General features: G+C 41.1%; 3 protein-coding genes across 4 annotated transcripts; all 3 read right to left on the reverse strand.

Moving 5' to 3' along the window:
- Positions 1-15: 15 nt before the first annotated feature.
- LOC117146801 (antigen 5 like allergen Cul n 1) lies at positions 16-1,164 on the reverse strand. Its single transcript, XM_033313343.1, has 2 exons — positions 542-1,164; positions 16-377 (listed from the first exon to the last, which is right to left on the reverse strand). Exons 1-2 carry the CDS (start codon positions 1,162-1,164, stop codon positions 74-76), a joined length of 927 nt encoding a protein of 308 aa, XP_033169234.1. The 3' UTR covers positions 16-73.
- Positions 1,165-6,086: 4,922 nt separating this feature from the next.
- Positions 6,087-10,538, reverse strand: LOC117146804 (suppressor-of-stellate-like protein). 2 transcript variants are annotated; one of them, XM_033313347.1, is made up of 3 exons: positions 10,531-10,538; positions 6,499-7,023; positions 6,087-6,439 (listed from the first exon to the last, which is right to left on the reverse strand). In XM_033313347.1, the coding sequence occupies exons 2-3, from the start codon at positions 6,969-6,971 to the stop codon at positions 6,331-6,333; spliced, it is 582 nt and encodes a 193-aa protein (XP_033169238.1). In that variant the 5' UTR covers positions 6,972-7,023; positions 10,531-10,538; the 3' UTR covers positions 6,087-6,330. The 2 variants fall into 2 exon arrangements, with proteins under 2 accessions (XP_033169238.1, XP_033169237.1); XM_033313346.1 differs by lacking the exon at positions 10,531-10,538 and adding an exon at positions 7,081-7,129.
- LOC117146803 (suppressor-of-stellate-like protein) lies at positions 9,560-10,570 on the reverse strand. Its single transcript, XM_033313345.1, has 3 exons — positions 10,531-10,570; positions 9,946-10,473; positions 9,560-9,886 (listed from the first exon to the last, which is right to left on the reverse strand). Exons 1-3 carry the CDS (start codon positions 10,539-10,541, stop codon positions 9,778-9,780), a joined length of 648 nt encoding a protein of 215 aa, XP_033169236.1. The 5' UTR covers positions 10,542-10,570; the 3' UTR covers positions 9,560-9,777.
- Positions 10,571-23,433: the final 12,863 nt, after the last annotated feature.

Consider the following 23,433-nt stretch of genomic DNA (forward strand, 5'->3'; position numbering starts at 1 on the left):
AAAAGTTTGTTTTGTAACTGGTTCCAGGTGGGGCTCCACGAGTATTAGTTTTATATGCTAGGGACCTACTTTTTTACAGGGGTATATTGTTGTCCAAAGTATTGCCATCTTCAGCGCTCTCCTCGCTGTCTGAATCATTGTTGGCATCCCGCCAGTCGCACAAGCCGGGGAACTTTTCACTGATTCGATGCTGGGGGCATTTAGATCCCGCCGGACCAGATTGGTAGATGGGTTCGTTGAAAATGTTGTTGTAGTCATAGTTGCACGTCAACATGAACTGGAAGCGATTGGATTTGGGCTCCAGGAAACGGACACCGGCGCAGCCCACGCGATTCACTCGATCCGAAACAAGTAATGTGAAGTGACCAATCTTCTTGCTGCGGGAAAAAAATATTATATTTAATAGTATTATTATTTAATTGTGTTTTCATAATATTTTTAAGGCCTTAAATACATTTGAAATCTTGTAGAGCTCTTAAAATCTGGAGCTATTTTCAATACAGAAGTTTTGGACCTCTTTCTCTAGATTCTAGCGACTTACCCTTGCGGATGTGGATGATATCTATCGATGAAGCTCTGATTGGCATCCTGGTGTTCGCGGAACCAGTTGATCACGAAGGATTTCATGCGTCGCGAATGCGATTTGAACTCTCTTCCGATCCAAAAGTAACCGATATTCTGGCCACTGAACTTGAAACGCGGTGTATTGCGGCACTTGTCGTGGGCGAATTGGCAGCGTTTGGCGTGCAAGGCGGCCATTTGCTCCAGTTCGGTATCCCAACGCAGCAGCGGCATATGGGCGGCGCTTCTATAGCCATCCAGATCTCCGCTGGCGATCTTCGATCTGGCCAAATTGTGCATGTCCAACAGGAGCTGGCGTCGCCTCTCGCTCATTTCCAGGAGCTTGGGTTCCGGTCCACAGGCGGGTGAGAAGCTGCCGTTGTTGCCACATGCGGTATGCGGCACATGCACCAAATGCGTTCCATTGTACAGCTCACATAGTGCAGCCGCACAGTAGCCGCCAGTGGGCGCTGGAGTAGTGGTGGTTATAGTTTCGGTTAAGGTCTGAGCTCCGCTTAATCCCTTTTCGCAAACCAAAACTAAGAGGAGCACTGCAGGTGCCCAATGGGCGAACACGCTGCACTTGCTCAACAATCTCGGCATCTCGACGGTCAACACGCTACTGATCTGAGGTCGAGCGGCACTTTGGGTTTATGAATGGGTTATGGCTAACCATCGGCTAGCTGCCTCCGCCGGCGTCGCTGCTTTTCCCACTTCTTTGGGCTGGGCAGCGCGGCGGGATCCATAACTGGTTCTCATTAGAAAGAAATTAGCCATGGGAATTAGTGGGGCTTTAATATGAGGACATCGGATCGGGCCATTCTTTAAATATTATCTTAATCATTGGTTTATGATCTTTGCTATTATTACGTGGAAGTTAGTCGATTAAATGGAAATTAGCTATTTATAGAATACAACCTTTAAAGCGCAGACTTTGGCAATAATTGCATTGAAACATAGTGTAGAAATCCTAGCCTGCTAGGTTTTCGACACCCAGTCCTCATCCCCCATCGTCGCCCAGCTTCCGGCAGTGCACCGCGTGTGCTGCCACCAGTAGATCACCCCTATATCATCGCCATATCACCACCGATTCGCACTGATCCGTGGAGAACCGGTTTGGCGTCGGCTCATTGCTCCGGGCTCTGATGCTGGGATGTGGGTATGCGTCTGGGTCTGGGTCTGGCCCCCGTGTAAGTGGTATAATCAGTTACCCGCGGCCAGTGTGGGAAAAATGCTCGCTTCAAGGCAATTGCCGATAAGTAGCTGAGTCTGGGAATTATTGACTTTCCGCTTATCTTTACAAGTCAACTAGCCCGGCCAAAAGCCGTTAACACAACAGAGACAAGCGTCGTAAACCCAAAAAAATAAGAAAAAATAATAAAAAATAAAAAACAAATGTAAAGAAGGCAGAAAAATACAGAAATTAATGAAACGTCGACAGAAACGTGCCTCACACCTAATCGGCGTTAATTAAAATAACAATGCTTCGACAGCTGAAGCTTCGCACTAAACACACCAACAATACCAAAATGCGAAATATGCAAAAAACCGAAAAGACCAAAAATAAACTAAAAAAATTCTTATAATTATGACGTCGAATGGCCATCCCCGAAATAAAACGAAATAAAGAATGGATCGAGACGTTTATTGATTCTGGATTCGAGTCTGGGTCAATTCTATTTATAAGCTGATGGCTTTTGTGGTCCCAAGATCAGTTAGTTGTCAAAATGTATTTGGTTTGGCAACTTCAGTGCTTTTGCATTTGCGACTTTACATCACTGGCAGTTTTGAGTTCGAGTACAGAAAAATATTCAATTTACACAGATTTGAAAACATTATAAAACATTAAAAAATGTGTCTGGTATATTCAAAGCTCGTAACTTACGTAAGCTATGGCGGTAAAAAAAATTGTATCTTCGCACGTGCCACGTTGTAGGATTGTAAATGGAAATAGCTTTACTCAGATGGCTTTAAAATAATTTTCGCATTAATTTGCCAGGGTATTGGACTCTTCGGACCGTTGGCCGTAATAAACTCTAGTTTTAGCTTCTTCTTTTATTGGCCAATTACGATGCGGCTGCTTGATTCGCTTTTATTGGCCTATCACATCATTGAGTTTCTTTAAGAAGTTCGGCTCATACGATGCGATCATTGACTTTTAAAAAATATATTATTTTATTTGAAAACTGCTAGAAACTGAATAAATGTTGGGGGGAAATTCTCCCATTCATTAAAAGCGATTGAAAAACTATTCGATCCATATATTGGCGTTGAATTTCCCTATTATTCATTGAATGTAAAAATGTATGCATCACTTAATTGTTCATTCAAATTGCAGAAAATTATTCAATAGGTCTTGGGTTTTTATTGGCTGACTCAATTGAAGTTCTCCGGCATATATGATTAGCCAGTTATGATTATGAATGATTTGTGAGCGGCAATCGCAATAGTTGCTTAGTAGTTGATTTAGCCACGATATTCGCTGGCCAGACAGAACTCGTACTCGTATCTGTTGTAATTAAAGATCTCTCGGCAGTCATCAGATAGATCAGCCAGCTAGTCAAACTCGGATTGAAAGCCAATGCTGAAGTTCGAGAAGTTCGCGTGTCTCTTGAAAAAAGAGGAATATATATACACATATATAATTTGCATAGAAAATGATTAATCACGCAGCGATTAGTTGTTAGCAACGTCAACGCTGCAGTTGTTAAATAAAAACAATAAATTTAGCAGCGACTAAACATAAATGACTCTGAAAAATGTGTACGAAAATACATTTGGGGAGCGGGTAACCCCACTTGGCGTTATGATTGGCAGCATAATTAGCATATATCGCCACCGCTGCACTTCCTCATTCTGTAATTACACCAATTGCGGCAGTACATCACGTTAAGCGTGACGCCGGAATGACCTCCAGATAATCGGGCGATAATCATATTGGAATGCCAGATCTGTGGAGATGTCACCAAGCATTCTTGTTGTTGGCGGAAGTGCATAAACAATTGTTTGGCCAAGAAAATGATTGGGGAAACTCAGGGGAAGCATACATACAAATGCTGAATATCTGCATATTTTACTTTACTTTCAGAAAGTTGACCCAGAATGACACCTTAATGCATAACTTTAAATGTTTGCATTTAAGTAGTTTAACAAACTACACCTAAGCTCTTAATAACTTAAATGTTTTGTTTAATTGTTTAACCCATTTTTTTTGTTAGCTAACTGTACGATTACGGGCAGCCATCTGGCTAAAAAGCGAGGGTCAAGTTGGCCATGGTAATGGTATGGCCGCACAACTAGGTGGCTTTCAAATGGCCGGCGTTGAAGGCTCTTATCATAATTAGCATATTTCGTGCAGTGTATTTTGGCCTGGCTAGCGATGATCCCTTTGTGTCCATGCGCCTCTGTGAGCCATATAATTGCTGGCAACAAAACGTGACGTTTGCGTTTGCAATGGCGATGGCAACTTCGTGTCCTGGGCTGTTACCTTGGCAATTAGTTGGTCGAATCTGCCAGAGTTTAATTATACGATGCAGCTTCCCTCAAATCTACCGAACTGTATGGTAAGCGCTTTGAATGTGTTTTGCACTAGCTAAATTATAAAAAATATATGAATATCCGGCTCGAAGGACCAAATCTAAAATTCTTTCAGTCAGAACAAGGTCTGTTGCGCATAATGTTTTAGCTTCGGGAAATTATTTGATTTATTTGATATATGTTTGGGAACGCTGCTTTTGGATTTCGGCTTTAGCTAGTAATATTGTGTTTTTCAAAACGTGGTTTGTTGACTTTGCCGCCGACAAATGTTGTTCGTTGCCATTACTATTGTCAGCCAGTTGTCAGGTGTTGGCAGTGGGCTAGCTGCATTTCATTTTCATTTCATTTTATTAAATTTAATTTTCGGCTTTGTCTCTCGATCCATCTATGTGTGCGTGTGTGTGTGTGTATCCGCACTAATTAAATTCATGCTGAAATTTTTCTAATTAAAAGTTTACTAATGAAATTTATGCAGCTGCTGTTGCCAATGCTGCTGTCTGCGTGGGTGTGTGTGTGTGTGTGTGTTTGGTTGAAAGCCCAAAAGTCGCGCTTTCAATTAAAAATCGCCATGAACGGTTCGGATTTTGTGGGGTTATGGGTTTGAGATAGGGGGGATTTTACACACGGACAGCTGGCCAGTTTGATGTGCCCGAATTAGATTTGCATTAAATTGCATTTTTGTGGTTATTATTTATTTCATTGCATTTCACTGCACTTTCACGTCTTGCGTCTGCTCGACTGCCTTTTTTTTTGTTTTGGTTTTATTTAATTTTGTATTTTTACGTATTTGCGTAAACAACTGCGGGGGCAAGTTAATGCAATCAAATGTGGCATAATTAAAAACTAATATCGAGTGGTGTTTGGATGGAGGGGGGAGTTGCAAATGCAGGGGCCGTGTTGCGGTTTGATTATCAACTACGTGTAAATAAATAGGCAGGCCTTGATTTAGTCGATTATATGGATATTTACACATTAGCCCGGGAGAACTCATTCAGCTTCCACATCTACATAACAAGCCACTGAACAACGAGCATATATTTTCAAAAATGAATAATCCTGATTCTCCACCTTGTGCCTGTAAAAAACGACCCGGTTCGCCTCCGAAAAAGGCGATTTGTGTTGTAATCCTAACGGTAGTGGAAAAGAAGAATTTGAAACGCAAAAACAATTCTGATATCGATGAATCTGATGGCGTTCCTCCAGCTAAGAATGTTAAATTTGTATAGTTTGGGATCGGATCATATGGGATCGGACATTTCTCTCTAAATTGGATTACCCGTGTGGAATTTCGATTAAATGCTTACTCGCCATGTACATGTAGTGCATCAAAGCATTGATTATGGTAAGTAATCATTAGTTGCAATTGATTAGCGAATTTAGCGAAATAGCTAATAATAATGGTTTTAAACAGTTTTTCCTTAAATTAGATGTGATGGCGCCTAAATTGGATTATTGGTACACTCAAATTATACATTGGATTCCGTGCAGTACTCCAAAACTTTTAAATTGAATTAAACTTTAAAATTTGTTAAGGGGAATTTAATGCTTTTAAAATGTATTTATTTTCAACCGTCTGAATGCTTTTTTACCTTTTCCCTCGGTTTCTTACGTATCTGGTTGGTTATATATATCGCTGGTGTTTTGTATTTCATATGTTTCCTTTATTTATTCTTGTTTCGTTTTTATACCCTTCACTTAAAGGGTATACCAAGATTCGTTGAAAAGTTCACGGCCACGCCTAAAAAGCACACAAAACTGCCACAATTTAAACGTTTGAAGTGTATGTATATCCTTAATCCTTGTGCACTTGATACCAATTCTCGAGGATACATCTTGAAAACTAGTAGCGGAAGTATGGGGGTCCTAATTATATTTGGACTGTGCAACAGGACTCCTATTTTCTCCCAGAGTCTTGTACTAAGCGGATGAATAGGCCGCTTAAACTTCCGAGCTCCCAAGTGATTACCACTATTAAAGAAAAGTACGCTTTGTTACTCAATTGAGTGCTTGATATGGCCAGCGTGGACCGAACAGTTTGAACCAAGTATTAAGGGCAGAGATGTATGAGGTGTACGAGGTGTATGAGGTGTACGAGGTGTATGAAGTCTATGAGATGTATGAGGTGTATTAAGTGTATGAGGGGTATAAGTAGGTGGTAGCTGGCCATATCAACGCACTGGGGAATGTGTTTAATTGCAACAACAAGATATCGTGTGGAGTTAAACATCCTGGTCAATTCGGGAAGGAGGAGGGGGACGAGGTGGATCCGATATCCTCGGTCAAAGTCTCGCTCGATTCGAGCGGCTTCAAGGCCGACTCGTGCAACCGGAATCCATGGATACTGCAAGTAGAAGGGCTTTGTGTAGAAAATAACTATACTATACTCGGAGAATTACTTACCGGGGGACGTACTTCTCCACGGGCGGCTTGGGTTTCAACATCGGCAGCTCCATGAAGAACAGGTGCGGGAAGCTGGTCCCGAACATGGCTCCGTCCAGCTTTGGACGGTATTTCGGCCGGAAGACGTCTCTACAGCTTGGGCAGTAGATCTTAACTGTGGACTGGCCCCACTTGTCGCTGAGGCCCACTGGCAGGGTTCTCTGCCCCTTACAGTAGAATCTCGGACACGACCCGAAGTCCCCCATCTCATACTTCAGGCGCATATCTTTCACGCCACGCGCCGACACAATGTATCTGGCGTGGATCATGCCGTACAGCTTCTCCTCGTAGCCGGAGACCCTGACCACGGACCTGTCGAACAACGGTTCCAGGACCACGTCCAGTGTCTCCTTGAAGTACTCCAGCCCCGTCAGGTTGAACTTGTCCTCTATGAAGTCGATGGGCACGCGGCAGACGAACTCGTTGCCAATCATCCCAACGAACCAACCAATCCAGCTGGCATCTACTTTATGCTCGTTGCTCTGGCTACAAGATTTTACTGTGATTTGCTATCATTTCTATAAGAAAAACCTAGTTACTTACGGGCTCGACATGTTCACTCGTAAAAAATGTAATACAAAGTGCAGTGCGAAATGACAAGGCTATATTATGACTATGCCAAAATGACATCTATGTGTCAGAGTATCGACAGGGCTGCAACACTTAATCGCCCGGGAACTCGATAACTTTACAAAAACTTAAAACTCGTCAAAGCGGCAAGTTCAGCTTTTATATTATTTTATTAATAGTATCCAAATCAAAATCTTATAAATTCAGGAATTTTTAACACTTAAATTCATTAATAAACTTACCTTTCGCCATTGACTGGCGATGGTTTGAATTAAAATGAAAATCCTGGAAATTCAAACACGGAAGTGGGTTTTTGACCAGCGCGATGTGTCCTTCTTCAAGACACGAATATTAAGTGATTGCATGCACACAAATGTGAGGGCAACTCAATTACGGAAGCGTTTTGCGCCATGTGGCACCGCCAAGGATTTCATTTGGCTGGCAAGTCACGTGATGTGCAACAGCAGTAGCAGCAGTCGCTTGTAGGTTATGTTACGTTATGCCGCAGAGAGGATCTGGGGATCTGGTGATCGGGGGTTGGGGGTCAGGGTCAGGGTTCAGCGGTGTGGAGTCTAGGGTCTGGGGTCAAACGCTGACCCGACACAATGATAAACTGCGTGCCGCAATATGAGGCAGCTAGCCGCAGAACTTTTTGGCCAAGAGTTGCGAGTGTAGGAGACCGGCCTGCCGCTAATTTATGTCATCCTTCGTCCTTCCTCCTTCCCAGTCCTCCGAAGATGTATCCTGGCCGATGGCCAAAGGGAGGCCTTCTCCACGGCAGTGTTTAACATGCGCCGACTGCCGCCCTTCTAGTTACCATTTTTCTCCCTGCGCCTTCTATCCTTTTTTTTTTTGGTTGCGACATGGTCAACTGGCACATGGCATTCCCAGTGGCACGCTCCAGGGGCATCAATATTCCCGACGCTGGACGCGCATGGCCACCTTCGGCGAGGAAAGACAGTCGCTGGGCCACCAAAGCTCCCAAGACGCACGGATGCACTGCGCGAGAAATTCGCATTTAAATGGTAAAGATCTAAAAATCGAATTAATTCATTAATTAACAAGCAAGATACAATATGGCACACATAGGGCAAAACAAGTGGGTAATAGTGAAATGTTTAATATTTTGACCCATGTTTTTCCGGCAGTGTACCAATTTCGATACAATACTCGGTCAGAGACATTGAAGCCAAGGCTAAGAACACAGTCAAAATATTGACACGACTTGCTCTTGGCCAAGCTCTTTGTTGCGCTTTATTGACACTGCCCAAGGACGTGCAACGTATCCGTGTAATGCGCCCGGTGTCCTGCCCTCCGCATCCTGGCATCCAGCCTTCCACTCGCCACTTTGTGCCTTCGTCTGCCAACTTGCTTTTAATCTCTTTTCCAAATTGCTCGATTTTAAAGACATTTGCCTCGCTTCGAATGGCTGGCATTTTGAAATTCGTTTACTTCAATAATGCCAAGTAATGGCTGAGATTTCGTTGCTCGATTTATATACATATATTTTCAACCGCCTGGATGCTTTTTTATTTTTTCCTTCGGCTTCTCACGTATCTGGTTGGTTTTTTTTTTTTTTTTTTTTAATATATATCGGTGGTATTTCGTATTTCATATGTTTCCTTTAGTTATTCCTGTTTCGTTTTTATACCCGTTACTTAAAGGGTATACCAAGATTCGTTGAAAAGTTCACGGCCACTCTAACGCCTACAAGCCACTCAAAACTGCTACAATTTTTAGGTTTTATTATATATCAAAAATAACTTTCTTTTTCGTACTGCCACAGCTGAGTAACGGGTATCAGATAGTCGAGGAAATTGACTATACCGTTCTCTCTTGTTTAGTTTTCATTGTTGGCTTTTGTCTGTGCCTCTTTCGGGAAAAATGAGCGTGTTTGGCTTGGGCGATTTCCACGGCATCGAACTAAAGGAAGCGGTCTCACGTTTGCCGGTTGAAACTCGCAGATACAATCTGCACAATCATTTTGCATAATATATTTTTATAAGCTTGGATTTATAGGAAATAAGAAAATAGCCTTTCACATTAATAAATATTTAAATATCAAAATACACACATAGTAAATAGAACCTCAACAAGGTAAAGAATTTCCAAAATCATCTTACGTTTCTTAACTTCCTTGTTATGCTTGTTACTCGTAGAGTAAAAGGGTATACTCGATTCGTTGAAAAGTAAGTAACAGGCTGAGGGAAGCGTTTCCGACCATATAAAGTATATATATTCTTCATCAGGATTAATAGCCGAACGTCGAGATCTCAGGAACTAAAAAAGCTAGAAGGTTGAGATTATACAGATTCTAGAGATGAAGACGCAGCGGAAGTTCTTTGACCCATGTTGCCACGCCCACTCTAACGACCACAAACGGCACAAAACTGCCAAGCCCACATTTTTGAAATATTGTTGAATATTTTTTCATAATTTTATTAGTCGCTTACATTTTATTTAGAAAAGGTGGTATCAGGTGTATTAGGGGTATGAAGTGTATGAGGTGTATGAGGTGTACGAGGTGTATGAGGTGTATGAGGTGTAAGAGGTGTATGAGGTGTAAGAGGTGTAAGAGGTGCATGAGTATGTGGTAGCTGGCCATATCAACGCACTGGGGAATGTGTTTAATTGCAACAACAAGATATCGTGTGGAGTTAAACTTCCTGGTCAATTCGGGAAGGAGGAGGCGGACGAGGTGGATCCGATATCCTCGGTCGAGGTCTCGCTCGATTCGAGCGGCTTCAAGGCCGACTCGTGCAACCGGAATCCATGGATACTGCAAGTAGAAGGGCTTTGTGTAGAAAATAACTATACTATACTCGGAGAATTACTTACCGGGGGACGTACTTCTCCACGGGCGGCTGGGGTCTTAACATCGGCAGCTGCATGAAGAACATGTGCGGGAAGCTGGTCCCAAACATGGCCCCGTCCAGCATTTCATTGCGGGATCGCGGCTTGAAGATGTCGTTACAGCGAGGGCAGTAGACCTTCACAGTAGACTGGCCCCACTTGTCGCTGAGGCCCACTGGGAGGGTTCTCTGCCTGTCACAGTAGAACCTCGGACACCTTCCGAAGTCCCCTCTCTCAAATTTTAGGCGCATGTCATCCACGCCATGCGCAGACAGGATGTATCTGGCGTGGATCATGCCGTACAGCTCCGCCTCATAGCCGGAGACCCAGTCCAAGGAACTGTCGAATATCGGATCCAGGACAATTTGCAGTGCCTCTGGTTTGTGCTTCAGGCCCTTCAGGTTGGACTTGCTCTCTATGAAGGCGATGGGCACGCGGCAGAGGAACTCGTTGCCTTTCATCCCAACGAACCAATCAATCCAGCTGGAATTTACCTTAGACTCGTTGCTTTGGCTACAAGATTTTACTGTGATTTCCTATTTTTTCCATAAGAAAAACCAAGTTACTTACGGGCTCGACATGTTGCCAGTTCACTCTTATAGAATATAATAAAAAGTAAACTGCAAAATCACAAGGCCTACTATGCCATAATGACATCAATGTGTCAGAGTATCGGCAGGGCTGCAACACTTAATCGGCCGATGACTTTTATATTATTTTATAAATAGTATCCACAGCAAAATGATTTAAATTCAGGAATTTTTAAACATTATATATTTTTATATCTTTTAACATTAACATTATACTAGATTCGTTGAAAAGCATGTAACGGGCAGAAGGAAGCGTTTCCGACCATATAAAGTATATATATTCTTGATCAGGATTAATAGCCGAGTCGATCTGGCCATGTCCGTCTGTCCGTACGAACGTCGAGATCTCAGGAACTACAAAAGCTAGAAGTCTCAGCCTTCTTATACAAATTCTATAGACGAAGACGCAGCGCAAGTTTTTTACTCATGTTGCCACGCCCACTCTAACGCCCACAAACGGCACAAAACTGCCCCGCCCACAGTTTTGGATTGGATTATATTGTTTTACATATTTATTGGTCGTATAAATTTCTATCGATTTGCCAAAAAAACAATATCTATCGATATCCCAGAAAAATGATGAAAAATGTAATTTGGCGTTTAAATTCACAGGAGCTGAGTAACGGGTATCTGATAGTAGGGGAACTCGACTATTCGACGATTCTAATGATTTTGATTTCCGCTGTACTGCCCCATTACGCGTGCCATGACTTTTACATATTTTCCCACAATTGCCGAGTGTTCAACGTAAGTCCGTTGACTTGAGCTCATCCTGATTGCATGGCGTAAATAGTGCGCCAAGGAGCAAATGTCCTGGACATTCTTATTCTCAGTTTTTTTTTTCCGTCGAGCTTAAGCCACGCACATCATAACGTAATCACTTTACGTTGCCGCGTAATGCGGACGGCAAACACCCATACATTCTTACGGCATTTCCATATGCAATTGGGCGCATTAATTCAATTGAGCCGATGACGATAAGGACGTGGATGCCAGGCTACTAACGTTAATGAACCGGGCGGGAAAGTTCCGGACAGGACAATGAGCGAATGGCATCAAATAAATAAGCATAATTAATGCAGTCCTTCGACAAGTTTTCCGTTGTCCTTGACTGTAGCTGATACCCATCTGTACATATATATTGGCCATCCTTTGCCTAATTTATCCTGATGGCGGACTTGATACGGACCTGCCTCTGCGACAGGAGACTTGGCTAAGTGGCACCCGATTCCCGGAGACTTTATAAATATGACGGTGCGTCATAAAAATGTATGAGGCGCAGTTGTCGAAGTGCATGAATTTTCTGCGGGCCTTGCTGTGTTTCTTAATGCACTGAGCAAAAAACTAACATATATAACATATATTATGCTCATTTATTTTAATTTCATTTTAAAAGACAGATAAAAGCTTAAACTTAGTACTTGTGCCACCAGAATATTTTTTAAATTATGCCTAAAATATTTATTTAAAGCTGACTTTGCGCTGCTCTTTTCTCCATGTGTATGTGGCAAGGACAGTCATTATGCGTTGGTGTTGTGAACCAGCTGGGACAACACATAGTCCTCCGCTTGCCCCTCCACCTCCTTCGTCACCTACTTCATCTTCATCTTCGTCTCTTTCCGACCATCTCCTCTTGTCTACATCTCTCAGCCCCGATCCCCAATCCCCAGCCCTTATCCGTGGATTCCGGATTGGAATCGCCACGTGGCCACGTGTTTACATGCGTTCCGGCCATAAAGTAACGCCAACAAACGCACTTTACAGCCTCCAAAAAGTGCCGTCTGGAATATGGGAACATGGCTGGGACGACAACCCCCGATTGGCGAACTCCTGGCAAAAGGTGGCTCAAGCTAAATTTTTAATGAAACGTCGCATAGAAAACGAAAAAAAAGTTGAATTTATGACTAGCACATGAATACACGGACTTGGGGTAGCTATGTATGTATGTACTCGTAGGTCCCAAAAGGTATACTAAATCAAATCATTTTTAAATTCTTAAACAAATTGCAATTTAAGTACTTGAGCTTATTATGACAAGCAGAATATAAGATTGATTTCAATAAAAATATCCATATTACAGACCATTATAGATATTTAAGGAAATTGGTAGTGATTTAATAGTATATTAAATTCTACATCACACTGTTTTTTCCTTGATAAATATATTGAAAGGTATTACTTAGTCGGTTCATTTGGCCCACTTGTCTTCTTCTGTCCCTTTGGCCGTGAAACCTTATTTTTTTCTATTTTTCTAGACTAGGTGCCTTGGGTCACGACTGGTTTTTGATTAGCTGCGATTGGTCGCAGTTGTTGACGTCTGTTTGATGGCCAAGTAAAAAGTAAAGTGTATAAAAAAAATATATACCCTTTTCAGTTACCAGGTGAAGGGATTGCAATTCTCATAAAATAGGGAAATATTTGTTGCTATGAATTAGTTTAATAGTGTATTTAAATATTTCCTATTTAATGTCCTACCAATTCAATTTCAATTTCTGTTTAATGGCCAAGAACTCGAAAGTTTCTTAAGCACCGTACACAATAAGCCAATGAATTATAATTAAGTGAAATTACGCACTGATATATGGGCTGCAGTGGGTAATTAACCCTAATTGGAAACGGAACTCAGACGTTGGCTTACTTTCCGTCACAATCAATTTAAATCGAGAGCTTTCAAGGTTGAGTCATATTTCGAAGGTTCGATAAGTGGAAAGTGGAAAATCTTTACTCACTGCCGCTGGAAAATCGCTGCGTTGACAGGTCAGATCAGCGAAAATTAAGCCCTTCATAAGTAGGCACTTCCCAAATTGTCCGTTTAATTGTATTTCATATGCATTTACATTTTTATTTCCTTTTTTTTTCAACAATGTGCAAGACGAACGGAGCTGCCTGATTAATGTTAATATATCGAAACTTCTTTCATTTGCAGTTCGTAAAACTTTTAATTGCTTTTAATCCATGCGCACTTATAAATGCCATGGTTGTCATAGTCTTAAAGTTCTTTATGCTTCTGCATAAACGAATTCAAAAAAACGTGTTTTACATTTTTACAAACAATTTTCAAACATTTTGCAAGCATTTTACACCAACATTTAAGCAGCATCATGTAGAATATTACCAAAATCTCTATTATTCATAAATTAAATAGTACTTTAATTCTTACCTCAAAACTGAAAGCATTTTCGTATTAAATGTATGCATAATAGGAGCATTAGGCTCTAGATTTGGTCTTACAATCGATGAGTGATTTGAATGGGCTGTAGATTGTTTAGCAGCCCTTAAAGTGGGTAAATCAGATTTTGTAATCCGACCATATAATTCACTTATCTGTCTCTTCCACAGCTCGACCACACCCCCTATTTGGACCGCCGCCTCCAACGGAATGCTCCATTGTAGATTAAGGACTATCGCAAACAAGCACACATACATATGTATATGTACGAGTATATACGGATATTTACCGATATACGAGTGTTTCGGCAATCCCCCAAACGATTCAATAATAAATGCCTTTTGCATTGTTTTCCCAAATGTGCCGCAAATTGCGAACATTTTATGCACTTCGAGCTACTCATTAATACGCCGGCACACAATTCGCATGGATTTACATACGTATGTATGGGTTTGTTTGGTATAGTTTGCGTTTTCCACATATTGCCAGCTTGATTGAATTTGACAGTAAAATATTTTATCCTAAATCATTTGCCCATTTCCTACACTGCTGTTCTTTGGGGCTTGCATTTGGAGTGCCTGGGAAATCAATGGGAAATTTGCTTAGCCAATTTGTTAAATGCGTCAACACGCACACACACACAAACAGGAAACAACACCCAAATATACATATGTATGTTTATTTGTATCTTTGAATATCAGTATGTCTGCATACACAGGCGAGTTGGCGTATCGGTCAAAAGACCAAAAAGTGGACAGACAGTACGTCCTGTGTGATGTCCTGGCTGTTAAGTGCAGCACGCAAATAAATCATAAAATATTTAGCCGAAAATTGCATACAACATTCTGAAGAGTGTGGCATGCAACGGCGCCAAAACATTCAATGCCACTGGCAACACCCACTACCGATCTATCTCGAAGCAATTAAGTGCAACTTCGTCTTGATGCCATAAAACGTGGCAAGGATACAACTTACACGAAATCGGTAGCCGCATCTTTGTGGCAAAATGCAAAATTATCAAGGCGCTTGTCGGAAAAATATATCAAAATATGTTGACAAACGGTCGGTAAGAAAAATAGACACAAGCACGTAAAGAAAATATGGGATGTATATTATTTTAAAATATAATATATTTATATACATTTAAGAGTAATTTTGTTTTAAATTTAAATTACTTACTCAATTGTTGTCTAAAAGTTATTACAAACGTATTTGTTCCAGAGCGAAAGTGATGGTTATTGGGTTAAGTATATGAGCTATATTAGCTACCGATTTCGCTCAGTGTATGCGAGTATGCTGCACCTGGCGAAGGCTGCCGTTTGTGCTTATCAGCGACATTCCAGTGGAAATCTGCTCTGAAGAGAATTCAAACAGTGTCGACATCGCAACAGGCAACCGTTCCACATTCCGTCCATCCTTTTGGCCATAAACAGACGGGTCGTGGGAAAAACGCTGGCAGGAGGAGCATAGAACCGCAAGTGGTGCACCTCAATAATGCAGCAACTCAATCAAAAGGGCAGCTGACAAAGGAAATTAATAGGTAAAAAACACTGCAGACACAGAAGGAACGCATTCTTTTAATCGATGTCAGTGCTTAGTCTTTATCCGATTTAGTTGAGTTAGCCATGGCAAAAAGAAAATACATATATTAAATTGTAGCAGTTTCCATCAATGCTGTTAAACAAAAACGCAAAGTCAAATATTGTGAGAGCAAAGAGCATTTTGTTTTTGCTGCCTAATTCTTCGCACACTTTCGTTAAAAACTGTGCGGATTTTAATAAACAAAGTGTATGTGCTGGCAGCAACAACAAGCTCGTCCATGTTGTTGTTTTAATTTGTTGATTGAAAACAGTGGGTGGTGAGGGGAGCGGCGTCCAGAGGTGGGGCAAAAAAAAAAAAAATTGCAAAGTGGCAAAAATGAAACATCTAGAATATCAGGGCAGCCCACCATCAATGCCACATCAATGATGCACCCACAAACTTCATTTACAATGGGGCGCAGAATTGTGGCAGAGCCTTCTTTTTAACTAAATAAATATAAAAATAATAATAACAATAAATAATAAAGTAACGTTACTAAGAAACAAAGGCTTGGTTAAAAAGATTTCACAATTCAATTGGGAAACCTTTATAAATACTCATATTTAAATAGCTTCAATAGTCTGTATTTAAAATATATTATTATCAGTACATCTTAATTTATTATTTAATTGAAAATTTATTTTATTTTTATTATTAATATTATTTTATTTAAGTAGTAATTATTTATCGATTTGAAGCCCAAGTTAGTAAAACTCATTTGTTTAGACAACAAAGGGAAATATTTCAGTGTACCTGTATTGAAAATCCACTTTAAGCTTATATATAAATAAATATATTTTTAGATGTTACTATTTCCCTGACCGCAACTGTGTGTGTGTGTGTGTGTGTGTGTGTGCGAGTTCGTGCGAGTGTTTGTGAGGGAATGGTCAATACCGACTAATTGCGCTTAACAAGCCAAAAAAGAAGGAGCTCTCGAGCGAAGAACGTAGTGTAAAATGCAGCTGGGGTAGAAAAAAAGAATCCAAAGGCAGACGAAGAAATGGGAAGAATCGTAGCTCCTACGGCGCCTGCAAAAGGGATGGCGCTGCTAGGATTGCTGGGGGTGTTGGGATGGATGATAACATGCTCCTAATGGACTTGACATGCAAATTGTCGTCATCAAGAGTGACCCAAACGAGCGGCGACATCACCCCACCGCCCTTGCCCACACAACTCCCAGCCCTCCTTCCGAAAAGGGGCGCGGTCGGCCACGCCCACACGGCCAACGGCTTTGGATTTTGATTGTTGATTACCTTGGCTCAAACAGTAGCAGCAGTGTGGCATCTCCATCGCCATTGCCATCTCCTTCCACATCCGCATCTCTATTCGCATTGCCATCCGCATTCGCATCCGCATCCGCATCCGCATCCGCATCCGCATCCGCATCTGCATCTGGTGCAGAGTAAATTGCATTAGGCAAACAATTGATTCGGGTCCCGTTGGGAAAATCGGTCGGTTAACAAATTTTTAATGCATACATTTAGGGGCAGGCGATGGAGTCGAGTCGGCCACATTGGATTCATTGGCCTAACGAAGTTACCTCCATTTTCAACCAGTCGTCGTCCATCAGGAGCAGCATAATCCAACGATTGGAACGAAATTTAATTATAATTGCCATGGAGGAAGATGCAAAAGTGAGTACAACTTTCATTTATTCACTCCGGAAAAGACCATTACAATTGCAGGCGGACAAAGTCGAAGTCGAACATATTGGCAAATGCAGTCGAACTTTGCAAAATGGGATTTTTATTTGAGCTTGCTACTCTCAAGCAAAAAATTCTAGGCAAAATGTAAATGTGGAAAACCTTACCCTTTGTTTTCAGGGAAATTTCGCACACTTGTAAATGTTGGCTATTAAATAGCCCAAATCGATTTGGATTCATTAAATGTTAGTTTCCGGAACACTTTGTTGATATTCCAGATATCCGAATAAAAGTGCTCCAAAGTTGGACTGATGGGCGTTGACCCCAGTGCGTGTCGTGGAAAAGCCCAAACTTTCCACCCACTGAAAATGGGCCCATCCTCTCGTGAAACGCTACTCACTTCGCTTTGTTCTAATTGAAAACGAAAATGTAATTAGTTCGCCTACAAGCGACAATGTCGGAGGTGGCGCTTCAAACGAAAAACGCACGCAAATGTCGCAGAGTTTGTTTAAAAATTACCAAGGCAGTTTAAAAAGCGAGTCGACAAACTGGGGTATGCCACCAGATCCACCCCCACCCCCCCAAGTCTGTGGCAACAATTAGCGGCAAACAGGCTAAGGGAATTGGCACGGCGGCTTATTAGAAAGAGGAGTCCTTGTCCCGTCTCCGGATCCCTTAGATTCCGGCAAGTATACTTTATGCATACGGTGGCAAACATTTGAACGGCTGAGCCGCGAAGCCAACATAACCAACTGGCAAAGGAAAAGGCTGTGTGAGCAGTGCTGAGAATCCACTGGGCCAATATATTTACATTCAGCTGACTACACAGAAAACAAGTTAGGTGAAAACTATGGCTAATAACTAGAAACTGCAGAAGATGCCCAATTAAATGGCTAACTAAGTTGTTCGATGGCTTTAAAGTTAATACAACAAGAAAGTTTTTTACTCGATTTGTATACATTTATTTTATTTATCATGTATATATATTTGCTAAAATAAACTGAAATAAAACCCAGCTTAATAGTTTAGTAGTTGAATCCTTGATGTTTTTGGCAGTGCTTGCATTTTTTTGTTTTTTTTTTTTGGCATGTGGCTGGGATCTGGGCGGATTTGGGTGACCTGGAAGCCGGAGAACTGGGTAGTCAGGCGGCTTAGGTCTTCATGGAAGCCGAGGACACAAAAGTGGGATCATGTTTAAAGAAGCTTCCGACGCGATACCGAAAAACAATTGCAAAGTGGTAAGTAGCAACTCTGAATGTCGCGCTTTGACACGGGAGAAGTTTTTCGTCAGCTCGTTTGCCGCCCCCACGAAATTGTGAATTGAAATATAGCTGCTGGTTTTAATCACAATTAAATGGCAGGCGGGGTAATGAATGAATGGAATGGAATGAAAATGCTCTCAACATTTGCCCCGCTGCCTCACGCTCATTAAAAGCAAAACAGCAACTGACTAAATTGACACAGGACTTTATTTCACAAACAGCAATTGTATGACAATGTGTATTTTGATTAAGTAATTACAAATTAGTCATCAACTAAAGCAGGCTGCACTCAAGTAAACGAATTCGATAACTATTACACTTTTCCAACTTCTTGAATCACATTCATAGCGACATACGTGGCGTATACGTAATGTTGACGACAAGCGTTGTTGAAAATGTACTTTTACCAGAATGTTTAGGTAGCTAAAATGTTGAAAGTAATAAATATCTAAAAAGAAACGAATTGTAAGTGTGGAAAGAAGTGAATAAAGTAAATGTATTCATGATATAATGAAAATGCTCAGCATCTTTACTTTTTCAATTCGTTCTGCTTTAATACGCCCAAAAATTGAAGATCTTGCGTCCGAAAACTGCAACTTTCAAAATCGAAACCGGCTGTTACATAATGTGCTCGCCAACTAGAGCGCTTTCGGGATTTGTCCCTGAACTGAACTGAACCGAGCTAAAATGAACTGTGAACTGTGGCAAAGTCGCACTCGAGCGAAGAGGTCAGAGTTCAGCCTGTGAGCTTAGGCATTGGAACGCGGATGGCGAAAATGGCAGGATAGAGGTGGTCGGAGGAGGATGGAGGTGGATGGAGGAGGATGGAGGTGGATGGAGGTGGACGGAGGTGGTCATGTGGCGCGGCCAAGTGACCATAATTGGTCAGCAGGCGGCAGAATCGCATCGCACATGGACTTAGCTGCTTTTGCGGGGCCCAGTTGCAAATGGCTGAATGGCTGAATGCATATTGCACATTGCATGTTGCACATTGCTCGTTGCACGTTGCATGTTGCATCCAGCAGATGATGATTCACATTGAACCAGCGCAATGGCAATTAGCAGAAATATCAATTGGCGGACCCATTATGCTAGCAACGGCTCTTTGGCAAGAAACCAAACCGAGAGTATCATCCTTGGTGACGGCGAACCAACTATTTTTCGGAAAACTGAAAAAGAGCGTGTAACATCTTAATTATTACATACACCAAGGTAAATGCACAAAATAAAATCAATATTTATGTTAAAGGTAATAAAAGGTACTAAGTTAAGATATGACTGATGAATATATGGTATACTAAATATATAGTAAACTTTTTGACATTCCTTTACGTTATTACTAATCGAAAATATTAAGTAAATATAATATATTATTTGATCATAAGATCGTATGTAAAAGATAAACAGCTTAAAATCCATCCTAATTCCATCTCTCTGAGTTCCCAGGACTCCTTTGTCCTTAGTGAATTCAACAACGCAGTGCAGCCATAAATATGACACTCTAAGAACTTAAACTTCGACTTGGCTCCAACGGATCCAATTCAATCCAATCCAATTCAATTCAATCCTATCCGATCCAACTGCCACTTGGCTGTACGCCCACTTATCAACGTCGAATAAGGGCGTGGCATGTCCTGGTCAACGCCGCTGGCCGCAGAACGCGCCGCTGCGTAAATGTTACAGCAATGAGCGGTTTTACAGTTGAGTGAATTAATCTGCGCTCACACGCCCCGCAACCGTTCACCATCCCATAAACATATGCATGTGCGGCATGCAAGCATACAAGCCCGTTTTACACTGCTCAAAACGGGCAAGAACTTATCGTATATCAAGGTAATATAATTAATTATGTACATTAATTCAATTTCAGTAAAGAGTTTACATCTTATTGTTAGAAAGAGATTTAAAGGAGATTATAAAACTAATAAATCAATGCAAAAGTTTCAAATATTTTGCTAGAAAATTTTACCTAAAGTAAGTAAAAAACTTGAAATTGAGCGAACATTGTTTTTGGAGTTACCTGTGGAAACTTTTCAACTATTTTGAGCTAAAAATAAAATACTGTCCATTGTTTTGTTTGCAGTGCATAAAATGTGCAATTAATTATTGTTTACTTTAATGCTTAGGAGATTTTAATTCAAAGGAATCCGTTTACGTCCCTCCGAATTTGTAAACACCATTTTCTGGCGTCCCTTTTTTTTGTTAGTCAGCCGAGTGGCGAAATTGTTGCAATAATTAATCGCTAAAAAATAATTAAAATAATGCACCAGCATGGTTAAATTTCTGCTGGGCAGTGTACTGAACTCGAAGGATTTGCAAATAAAAGTGTTAAATTTTTTTTGTCTTGCTTTTATTGTTGACATTATAAGAACACAGCACAGTTTTGTTGGGCGCCATTTTTTCGGTTTTATTTGCAGTGCAGAGATTTTTCGCACACACTCGCACGGCAACACCCACACACGCACACACACACACACACACAGGTGAGACCAATTATCATGTTTCAATTTGCATTTGTAAGCACTGCAGTTGAGTTCAGGTTTCGCATGGAGCCGTTGAGCCGATTGCCGCTGATGACCTTCCCTGCTCTCTCCTGCTTTTCGGGCATTTGGCATTTATTGCAAATGGCCGACACCGTTTGCGCTACCCTCGGACACCCCTCCCGCGCACTTCCGCTTTAACCGCCCACCTGCCACTCCCCCACGGACATATACACCGAAAATGGCGTCATTTCCGCACCTGACGCGTTTTACAAATCAACGCAAATTTCTCAAAAGCGTTTCAACACACCAAAAAAAAAGTAAACACAAAAAATATATTTAGAGAGCTTTCTTCGCAGAACTTCGACAGATTGCTACCCTGTAAAGTATAATTTTGTAATATTACTAACAAGTGCAATTCACTTAAACGGTTTGTGGCTATCATAGATTTTTCATTGCAGTTCTGACCATCTATCAAGTTAACAATCCTTTAACTAAAACTGCTTGTAGTTGATTTATTTTAAGATGTATTTCAGAATTATTTGTTATGTTATAAAAAAAAAAAATGATCTGACTTTGAAGATTTGTAGTTTTTTATTGAAACCGCTTTACTTTTTACCTGCGCAGCTGCAGCAGCTCCTAAAGTCAGTAAGTATCTGCGTTTCTGTATCGAATATCGTGTACCCAAGGAACCTGCGATTAACATTAGCAAAAATAAAAAGAACTGCGTGTATATCCTGTGATTTGGTGTTGTTGTGCGGGTATTATTGTTGCTACGTTCTCTGTTCGTTTAGCATTTTGGCCGTGCTGTTTTGTTTGCCATTGTCGGCCGTTGTTGCCGTTTAGTTGCTGTTGTTGGCCAGCGGTGCTGGCCGTGCCATTGTGGTTTGTTATTGGCCGTTGATAAAATCATCAATAAATTAAAAATGAAACTAGGCGCTGTCCCCGCCCAGCTCGGCCCGGCCACGCCCCCTGTCACTCACTCGACCATAACATCCGTTGGCAGTTAAATGGCAGGACGTTGGCGGCGTCTGTGGCCGGCGCCTGTGTGTATGCAATGGTATTTTTTATTCCTATTTGCACCATACTCTCTACTCGCAAAGCGGGTAACTAACTCGCGGGCCATGTCGAATGAATAGCTGCAGGAATTTCCGAGATTTCTGTGACCAATGCAATTGGTAGGCCGAGGGCATTGCCACTCGCCCAATATTGCTTGTTTGGCCATCAGAAAAATGGGAAACTATGGATAGAACTACCCCGCCAAGTCAGCATTCGAAATCTTTATATATATTATACAATATAATATTTTTAGATTTTTTAACCTGATCCACTGGATGTTCTTTACTTTTAAAACATTCTCGCGATTAATTTTCCGAAGCTCTGCATTTTCATATATTTTAGCTTTCTCAAAATTGGAAACTGCTCGGCTTAAATGGTGACCAAAAACCTGATTAAATTCAGTTCGATTTTTGAAGTAGCACAGCTCAAAGAGTCTATGCTCACACTTTCAAGAATCTGCTTAAACAATATCCTTTTTTGGGAACCCAAAAACTGGAACTGCGAGTGTAGCTTACCTTTGTTCCTGCCGCCGCTTGGCTCACTGAACGAACATATTTCTTTGTTTGCTCGCATATTCCCGTGTGCTCATACACTCACGCACTCAGGTGATGATGTCCCCCTGTTTTGTCTGTTTTGTGTGTTCTGTCTGTTGCAACCAAGCAACCCAGCAACCCAGCGACGCCAGCAACAATAACAATGGGCCAGGGTGAACCACAATGGACAGTTTTGCATAACGCATTAGAGATGCATTCAAATAGGCAGGCAACATCGCGTATACGCCGCGTGGTCGTCGACACCCGTTCAATGGATTTTCGCCCATACTTTTTGGGTTTGGTTGATGTTGAGGTGGCGGCTGCTGCTGCTGCTTTTGGCACGTAATAATAATGGAGGCAACAAACAATGCAAAATTTGTCGAATTTTGATTATTTTATAATAAGTAGTGGATGGGATAAATATTGCATTGATGATGAAGACGATTCTGACTATGATAGATGAATGGATGGATGGGCAGATGTATGGATGGATTGTTTCTGCGGTCATTGTTTTAGCTCTTTTGTGGCTTAAACCGACTGAATGGACTCGGGTGCTAAAACTATATATATATTTACATACATATATATATAGATATATATGTTATATGATATATGTATGTTATTGCCACGCACGAGTGATGGATATTAATTGTAATGGCCTTTGCTGCAACTACTGCTGTTTAACAATTGTGCACTTCATTCTCATTTGTCTTCTGCTTAATTAACTTGCTGCCGAGGTCCTTTTGTTGGTTTTGTTAGCTTTGAAATTGCATTGTTCCACACACCATAAACCGAGAATTTCGGTGTGGTATCTGATGTTCAATGCATTATCGGAAATTTATTGATTAAGGTAATAGTCGAGTCGAATTGATTTTTGAATACTGGTGAAACGCTATTTGCTCTTGACTGCATAAAACACTTTAATTTCAGTCGAATCTTGCCATTTTCCATACCGTTTGCAATGATTGATTAGCCTAGTGGCAAAACGAGTGGCTGTCGAAAAATCACAGCACTTAATAATAATAATATTTAATATTCTCCAAAAACACCGAAACCCTTAGTTAAAGTGTTATTTAATGCTTATGTTTAGTTTGCAAAATAATTCTTTCCCTTTTCGTGTTAGCAATGAAATTGTACACTCACATAAATTGAAAAA

This window comes from Drosophila mauritiana, chromosome X, assembly GCF_004382145.1.
Source record: "Drosophila mauritiana strain mau12 chromosome X, ASM438214v1, whole genome shotgun sequence".
NCBI classification, from domain to species: domain Eukaryota; kingdom Metazoa; phylum Arthropoda; class Insecta; order Diptera; family Drosophilidae; genus Drosophila; species Drosophila mauritiana.

Excerpts from the sequence above, each read along its gene's own strand:
- LOC117146801 (XM_033313343.1), bottom strand. The coding sequence starts at position 1,164 with ATGCCGAGATTGTTGAGCAAGTGCAGCGTGTTCGCCCATTGGGCACCT. Across the intron at positions 378-541 it reads TATCATCCACATCCGCAAGG|CAAGAAGATTGGTCACTTCA; the intron begins GTAAGTCGCTAG and ends TTTTTCCCGCAG.
- LOC117146804 (XM_033313346.1), bottom strand. Across the intron at positions 6,440-6,498 it reads GTGGAGAAGTACGTCCCCCG|TATCCATGGATTCCGGTTGC; the intron begins GTAAGTAATTCT and ends TTCTACTTGCAG.
- LOC117146803 (XM_033313345.1), bottom strand. Across the intron at positions 9,887-9,945 it reads GTGGAGAAGTACGTCCCCCG|TATCCATGGATTCCGGTTGC; the intron begins GTAAGTAATTCT and ends TTCTACTTGCAG.